Below are 8786 nucleotides of genomic sequence, written 5' to 3'. Positions count from 1 at the left end.
TTTAAAACGGGACTAACTCGCAGGACAACATTTAAAACGGGACTAACTCGCAGGACAACATTTAAAAACGGGACTAACTCGCAGGACAACATTTAAAACGGGACTAACTCGCAGGACAACATTTAAAAACGAGACTAACTCGCAGGACAACATTTAAAACGGGACTAACTCGCAGGACAACATTTAAAACGGGACTAACTCGCAGGACAACATTTAAAAACGGGACTAACTCGCAGGACAACATTTAAAACGGGACTAACTCGCAGGACAACATTTAAAACGGGACTAACTCGCAGGACAACATTAAAAACGGGACTAACTCGCAGGACAACATTTAAAAACGGGACTAACTCGCAGGACAACATTTAAAACGGGATTAACTCGCAGGACAACATTTAAAACGGGATTAACTCGCAGGACAACATTTAAAACGGGACTAACTCGCAGGACAACATTTAAAAACGGGACTAACTCGCAGGACAACATTAAAAACGGGACTAACTCGCAGGACAACATTTAAAAACGGGACTAACTCGCAGGACAACATTTAAAACGGGACTAACTCGCAGGACAACAGTGAAAAAATCTTCCAGACATGACAATGAACCGTCCCGACTGGTGGCAGCTTCCGTGTTTCTGCTCAGACTCTCACTCTGTGCAGACAAGCTCATGAACTTCCATCGGGCAGTTTTTCCACTTACTCATTGAAGCGCCGGGCTTATTTAGTCTCTGCGGCAGCAGCTTGACGTTGCTATGACGACCTGCTACAGAGGAGAAGGTCCTGACCGACGCACCAAACCACCAGAGCCTTGTTTGACACCAATGCTTTAAGTAGAAAATCTTCATGAAATGTACTGACATTAAGGAAACATCACGGCATTTCCAGGAAACAGTCTTTTAGAAGAATGACGTGAAGAGAATTTTTTAAATGCGTGATGATTTTACGGACATTTTAACGTCAAGAGAAACGTTAACGGCTTTGTTCAGCTGAACCTACAGGAGTCCAGCGGGACACATATGATACAGTTTCTGAGACATTTTCCATCAATTTAGGGTAAAATCCTCAAAATCTGGGAAAACATTCTCGGCTTCTGCCCATCAATGGACACCAGAGAGCAGAAGATTGTTTTGCATATTATTAAAGTAACATGTAAGGAAAAAATGAACTTGAACTGGTTTTAAAGTGTTCAACTATTTTTAGTGTGAAACAGCGGAGAGCAAATCTCATGAGGTCTCAGGAAACTTCTGAACATCTCTGGTGGAAAAATGAAGGACATTCCTGCAACATGTTTTTTAAAAAGTAAATCTAAGTCAGAAACCTTCAGGAAAACAAACCATTTTCATCTCCTGGACGTTTATGCACGTTGTTGCACAGAAAGTGGCAGAAGAAGCAGGAGGTGTTCAGAACAACCCGCTCAGCACGACGAGGCTCATCCACCTCAGCTACAGGACGACGTCTTCAGCTGCACGAAGACCACGGATGACCACGGGAAACGGAACGGGCGACGTGGAAGTGTTGCTCTTCTTATTCCTGAAAAATAATCATTTCACGTCTTTTTCCTGAATCTGAACATTTAAGATAAACTAACCAGCCTGAACAAGTTCGACTCTTCCTCTTCTTCATCAGTTTGTCTGAAACGCTGCAGAATCAGAACATCTAAATGACAGGAGTTACTGTGAACGATGTGTGTGTGTGTGTGTGTGTGTGTGTGTGTGTGTGTGTGTGTGTGTGTGTGTGACAGAAACATGAACACAGCAGCACGGTTAACAAGCAACATGCGTGTTTGACAAATGAGGAAACGAAGATGAATCCAGAAATGTGAAAAAGAAAAGCTTCACTTTTCTACAGATATCTGAAACATATTTGTTTCTATATTTCTGTGTTTATTTCCATCTCAGTGTTTCATGCTTTATTGTCTCCACATTTCCTCCTCTTCTTGCCGTTTTACAGATTTGCTTTGATTTCATTCTCTCCATGATGAAACATTCAGGACCGAATCAGCTTTAAACATGCTAACGTGATGAAATGTTCTCGAACCCGCGCCTCGCGCTGCAGCATCACGTCAAGTGTTTACTAATGTCTGCTAACAATCACACACCCTGGCAAACGGCAGCACGTGTGTTATTTTAAGAGTCAACACGACTTGTGAAGCACTTACTGACTAGAGTTTACCAAGAACCTGGATGTGGCGGCCATTAGCCGCTACAAATCACCTAGGTAACAGGGATGATGGCAACTTTTCTCGTTGCGTTTGTTGTTGTTTGGATCTCCAGTTTTTTAATCTCAACTCCAATATGCAAATGAGAGAACCTGAACAGAGGCTCGTGATTGGTTCCTGGTCTTCCTCCAGTTGGCTTCCTGATTCGACTGACATCACAGCTCTTTGGGCCAATTATAAACGAGGGATTTAATCAGCCTCAAACCACCGGCAGTTCTGGTCCAGGGTTCAGAAATGTATCAGACCACCGAGTTTAAATAAATTACATTAAAATCAGTCGTTATTGATCAAACCAACTATTCAGTTTTCCATCCATTTTGTGGCGTTTATCCAGGGTCGGATCCTGAAGGCCTTTACACACATAATTCCAACTCTGCGGGGGGGATCCCGAGGCGTTCCCAGGCCATCCGAGAGATATAATCCCTCCAGCGTGTCCTGGGTCTTCCCCGGGGTCTCCTCCCAGAGGGACATGCCTGGAACACCTCACCAGGGAGGTCCAGGATGCATCCTGACCAGATGCCCGAGCCACCTCAACTGGTTACTCTCGATGAGGAGGAGCAGCGGCTCTACTCTGATCTCCTCCCGGATGACCGAGCTCCTCACCCCATCTCTAAGGGAGAGCCCGGCCACCCTGCGGAGGAAACTCATTTCAGCCGCCTGCATACGAGATCTGGTTCTTTCGGTCACGACCCACAGCTCATGACCAGTCAGGTTTTAATGTCTTAAGGGTTCCGCCAGTACTGCCTTCGTTCGACACCAGGACCGCCTTCGTTCTGGGCCAGGACCGCCTTCGTTCTGGGTCTACGCGCTGCCGGCGCTGATTAAAGTCGTTCTGATCGTTAGCAACATTATTAAACACTTGACGATTTTAGTTTCTGAACTTCAACCCGATGAGCAAAAAGCTTCAGTGAAAACTTCATTTGAAATAAAATAAATAGAAAAGTTAGAAAAATAAAACCATCTGCCAGCCGATTGGGCACGCGCCGCAGGAGCCACACTCCGATTGGTCAGACTCTACAGGCACATGGAGAAAAACTTGATGACGGCGTCCCTGGAAGACAAACACAGTAAACACACACGTGTGTGAGCATGCTGGTAGTCAGCGTGGTTACAGGTGATCAAGGTGAGTGGGTCTTCTGCTACTGGAGAGAGCTGACAGGTCAGGTAGGATGCAGGATGGTTAGCCGTCGATAGGGGGCAAGCGCTGACCGGAAAACGGCAAAAGTTCTGCAGTTTGTCTTTAAAGTATTTCAGGTAACGTCCATGTTTCACACCTTTCTGATCCAAATCTCAGTTCGTTTGCTCGGAAAGTCGCTTCGTTTGGGGAAACAGGATGATCCACACAAATTCTGATTCAGTCCGCCTACAAACGCACGTCTTGGCCGTTTCAAGCGGACCAAATACAGGAAGCGGACTACAAACTTCCTGCATTTTGAGTCGTGTTGCATTGTGGGTAACTTGGTGTTTTAGACAAACGCTACAACAAACACGTAGATCTCTAGGAAGGACTCGCGGTTCTACGCGGAACAAGAACAAAGTAAAAGCACCAGAGGTGGGAAAATCGAACAGAAAAATCTGGATTTTTTGCTTCACAATTTTAATATCTATTTTTTGTTAAAAAAAAAATCAATTTCTTTTTCAAACAAATAAGAATAATTATAAATTTTTGTCATTTTTATTGTTATTATTGATCTATTTGTCTTCTTGAGCGTTGTAGCAGCAAAACAATGGTCAGGCTACTGGGTTGTTTTTTCCTCTTTGAAATCAAGAAGAATGACGAGCCAAAAAATAAAAGTTTTATACATTTTTTTTTTTTTTTTAATTGACAAAATCAGCAATATTGAAGAATTGTGAGAATCACAATATAAATCAAATCGGCTCCCAAAAAAATTGGGATTGAATCGGGACAAAAGCGTGTCGTCACAGCCCTAAAAAACACAGATGCAGATGCATCTCCAGAGCAGAATATACCACACACACGCCAGTCTTGTCCTCTCTTTACTAAATTCCAGCGCAGCGCCCCCTCTGGTGGGAATGGGGAGATATTATTCTAATGGTTTGACTGGTTTGACCAAAGTGCAGCGTGAACACGATCTCAGTCTAAGTTAACCCGACTTGACCAGGCAGATTTTCTTTTTACTGTTTTAAAATGAAACGTTCCTTTTCTGGACATCTTCCTGTCTGTTTTATGATTTATTATTATACGATTGTTTTTTGGGGGAATATCGTGATGTGACTAAAATGTGATTAATCAAAGCCTGTAATTAACTGGATTATTTGTTTAATCGAGTTGTCTTAGTAAAAAGTAAATAAATGTCTAACTGACTGGTGTGTGTTGGTGTGTATTTACCTGGCAAAGGGGATGTACGAGAGGCCGTACCTGCAACAACAACAGCAGTGGTCGTCAGACAGGCGACACACACACGGGACAGGTGTTTCAGTGTGTGTGTGTGTGAGTTTTCTACCAGGTGAAAGCCAGAAACTGCAGGATACAGAAGAGCAGAGCGAGTCCGTTGTTCTTCCACTGCAGAGACAAACACACATCAGACACGTGACACCAGAACCAGCCGGACCCGCTCAGCAGAACCGCTCCTTACCCAGAAAGCAGCACAGAGCGTCAGCACCAGGCACACCTGAGGAGAAACACACACCAGGTGTGTAAAAGCAGCTGACAGCCTGATAAAACCTGGAGCTGTGAAGCCAGGCGTGTTCTCACCAGCATGATGGCGGTGGCCAGCGCTCGCTCTTTAGCACACATGGTCTTCAGCTGCCGCAGTGGGCCGATCAGAAACATGGTGCTGGAATCACACCAACACACAGGTTTAACTGGGTTCCCAGTCCCACCAGCAGAGGGTGCCCACAGGCATGCTGGGTAACGTAGTTCTACTGTTCCTAACGTCACCGGACAGCAGTCACATCGGCAGACAAACGTTTTGGTCCAGTTTGTTATGAACTGGTCTTAGCTGGACGGGTCAGAACCAACAGGAAAGTTCACGTTCTACTGGTTCTAACTGGTTCTGGTCAGTACCTGGCCAGAGCACAGATGTTTCCCACGCTGTAGAGGACGGCAAAGACAGGAAGTCCAAAACCCGGGATCCACAAAAGACAGGTAGCCTGGTAACAGAGAGACAGACGGGCTGTTACCGTAGCAACCGGCAGGAATCCAGCCCAAACCAAGAAAAACAGAGCGTTACCATGGATACAGACAACCCATCGAAAAGTGCAGAGACAGAAAGGTCTGACGGACACACAGAAGAGACGTTTCCATGGAAACAGAAGGCTAAAAGACACGACACAGACAGAAAGAAGAAAGTTATAATTCTAGAAAGAAAAAAGCATCTGCTGCTGCCATGCTGTTTCCATGGAAACGGACTGGGAAAACCAGCATATTGCCTGTTTCCATGGAGACAGTAGACACAGGATGGTGCAACAGGCAGAAGGGAACATGCTCAGGAATCACAAACAAACAGTAAGAATAGCTGTTGCCATGGATACCAGCAGCAGGACAAAGTAAAGAAAAAGTTACCATGGAGACGAGAGAGAAAACAGCATCTCAGGGCATCATTACTGGCTAAACTAGGCCGGACAACTGGGATAACCAGGTTTTAACACTTCTATCAGGTTTAAAGTCGTGCAGAGACACAGTTTCACTCCGACCGGCTCGTTGACGTCTGTCAGTCTGCTTCCATTTTCTAAACATCGTTGTTTACATTTTAACGACTGCATGAAGGGATGAGCGGAGGACAAAACCTGCCGACGTCAGGACAGATGAAGCCGTTTCAGAACCTTTCGGAAGCATCCAGACTCACCAGGATGGAGCAGAACGCTCCCAAAACAAAGCAGATCAGGAAGCCCTTCATCCGTGTCCCCCAGGCCAGCGTGGACGCCTGATTGGCTCTCTGCACACACACCATCTTCATCACTTACAATACACTCACAATTTCAGCACTTTGCTCTCAGTTCAAGACTTTTGTTCTTTTAGTTTGTTTCTTCTGGAACACCTGAAATAATTTTTCAATCAATGTTGTCATTGATTTAACATTTTCAGGGTGAAACAAACTAATAAACACTTATAATGATTAAAGAAAGTAGAAATACATTTTAAAAAAGTAGCTATAAAAGCAGTTTGGCTCAGTAAGAAGTTCAAGAACATAAACTCACAATTTAAAGTGATTTTAAAAAAAAAGGCCGAATTAACTCTTAAAGTTCATATTTATAAGACATCCACAACATTTTTATTGAATAAAATTCTGCATGATTTTCTATCTGCATCTTATCAACCTGTTTAAGGTTTATTCTTCATCTTTCAACAACAATAATCATTTTATTCACATCTAATAAATGTACACATCACATATAATGTAAAAAATGTGTTCCACGTGGGAACAATCCCATTAAACTGAGTTCTGGCTGCATCTCTAAGTCCCGGTCCAGCTGTATCCATTGCTCCTCCCGGCTAACGGCTAACAGCTAACGGCTAACTGCTAACAGCGAAGAGCTGACAGCTAAGAGCTAAGAGCTAACTGCTAGCAGCTAACAACTAACAGCTGACAGCTAACAACAACAACACCTCCAGGACGCCGATCCCGTCCGCGTTCCCATCGTCCTGCCCGCTCAAAACCCTCTTCAGTTTATCCATAAAGTCCTGTTTCTGCCGGGCAGCGGTCTGACAGAGAAGCAGCTTTCCAGAATGTTCCCGGATGGAGGTTTTCAAGTGTAGCAGGTGTGTATTCAAGTGTAGCAGGTGTGTGTTCAAGTGTAGCAAGTGGGTTTTCAGGTGTAGCAGGTGTGTTTTCAAGTGTAGCAGGTGTGTGTTCAAGTGTAGCAGGTGTGTGTTCAGGTGTAGCAGGTGTGTGTTCAGGTGTAGCAGGTGTGTGTTCAGGGCGGTGAGAAGAGCAGCAGACTTTCCATCAACAGGTGCGGTCCTTCCGCCTGCAATACCGCCTCTGGCCACCACGTTTCCAAGGGGGGGCGCTGTTTCCCCATCACAAAGCCTTTTTATTTGTTTACAGACGATGACCGAAGTTTTGCTTCTGACATAAAAACACTTAAATTTCTGGGTTGGAATTCACTGAAATAAAGAGAACAGAATAAATCCTAACAGGACTGCCAAAACTGTTAAAAGAAAATGTTTTAGAGACAGAGCATTTTTAATAAAGCAGTCATTTATTGATATATTGAAGGGACTAAAGTATAACATCCTGGTATTTTAAATAATTTTCTAGTAAAATCTTTATTTAAAAATATACTTAACTAATAATCATGCTTTAAAAATCCTCACAAGACTCATAGCTTTAAAAAAAAAAAAAAAAAAAAGGTAAAACATGTAAAACTGAGGTCACTGTGGTTGTACTTGGGTTTCACAGATGGCCATTTTTATCTCTAATGCGCTGTGCATCATATAGTTTACGGCACCTTTGATGTCTTTAACACTGCTGTTCCCAACCTAGAGGAACCGTTGGATGACTAACAGGACACCATGAACAAAAGGTTTTGCTTCTAATCAGCTGAGTAGTTTATGGTTTCCGTCGATGGACAGAAGTCTTCCTCTAACACTGCTGAATGGGATGGAGATGTAGTCAGGGGGGTTTCATATGCAGGACTTAGGGAACCTTCACCCTGGTGGAGCTCCAGTAGATGGGCTGCGGCATGGACACTTGGACGTGACATGTTGGACAGGACTGCTTCCTCCACAGCCACTCCTCTATACACTGCAGAGACAGCAAGATGGACTGTAAGACAACCAACAACCAAGCTGCAGCAGAAAAGCAAGAAAGAGGTTCAAAGAAATGCTTTTGCCATATTTTTCTGTCTTTTTTTCTATCTTTAGGTGATTTTAAAGTGTTTTTTTAACTTCTTGTTTCTAAATTAGATGAGACTTTCCATATTTACGTCCCTGTTTCCTCTTATCTTGTCTTATCTGATGGAACTTGGTTTGGGCTCAGAAACACTGGCTGTGTGTGTGTGTGTGCTGTCGATGTTGTTACCTCTTTGTGGAAAGTGTGTGTGCACTGCAGCTCTCTGGTGCCACCAGACCCTTGGTTTAAGTCGTTGTGACAGATCAGACACATGCTGTAGGCATCGCTCTGCAAAGCACATACATCGTTTACACACACAAAGCTCTCAAGAGAACGTTTCAACAAACTCGTCTCTGTACCCACCAACGACATGACGTTACGTCTCCTGAACTGGCCCCGCCTCTCAGGAGGCACGGCCTCGGGGATGGTGGTGATTAGCGAAGGTCTGCGCTCCAGTGGGGGGACGCTGGCCTCCTGTGGGGTGGGCAGGAGGCGGCGAGAGGATGAGCGATGCAGCAAAACCCTTGCAGTCACCGGAGCACAAGTGGACGAGTGAAGACGAGAGAGGTGCATGGATGACAGAGTTGCCTGGACGCAGACATTGGCAATCAATCAATCAATTGAAGTGGATCTAATCTTTCCAAAGAAGGTCAGGGAATGTGTGTTTCAGGTGGTGTTGTATTATGTATGGTTGGAAAGCCTGATGAGTCACCTTTACCGTGAGGTAAAGCTAGTAGGCAACGAAGCTGAACGTACGGGTAGAGCCCCC

At 44.4% G+C, this 8786-nt stretch overlaps 1 protein-coding gene across 1 annotated transcript; it reads right to left on the bottom strand.

The window, feature by feature from the left end:
* Nucleotides 1–3140: 3140 nt before the first annotated feature.
* sft2d2b (SFT2 domain containing 2b) lies at nt 3141–6858 on the bottom strand (the record flags this gene model as incomplete). The annotated part of the gene is made up of 8 exons (XM_079263730.1): nt 3141–3270; nt 4570–4599; nt 4685–4743; nt 4817–4852; nt 4936–5017; nt 5248–5333; nt 6029–6118; nt 6790–6858. 8 exons carry the CDS (start codon nt 6856–6858, stop codon nt 3234–3236), a joined length of 489 nt encoding a protein of 162 aa, XP_079119856.1. The 3' UTR covers nt 3141–3233.
* Between the last annotated feature and the right edge of the window lie 1928 nt (nt 6859–8786).

Source organism: Telmatherina bonti (genome assembly GCF_933228915.1).
Source record: "Telmatherina bonti genome assembly, chromosome: 24".
Taxonomy (NCBI): domain Eukaryota; kingdom Metazoa; phylum Chordata; class Actinopteri; order Atheriniformes; family Telmatherinidae; genus Telmatherina; species Telmatherina bonti.
Note: the sequence above shows the minus strand (reverse complement) of the source record. Positions and strands in the feature narration are given on the sequence as shown.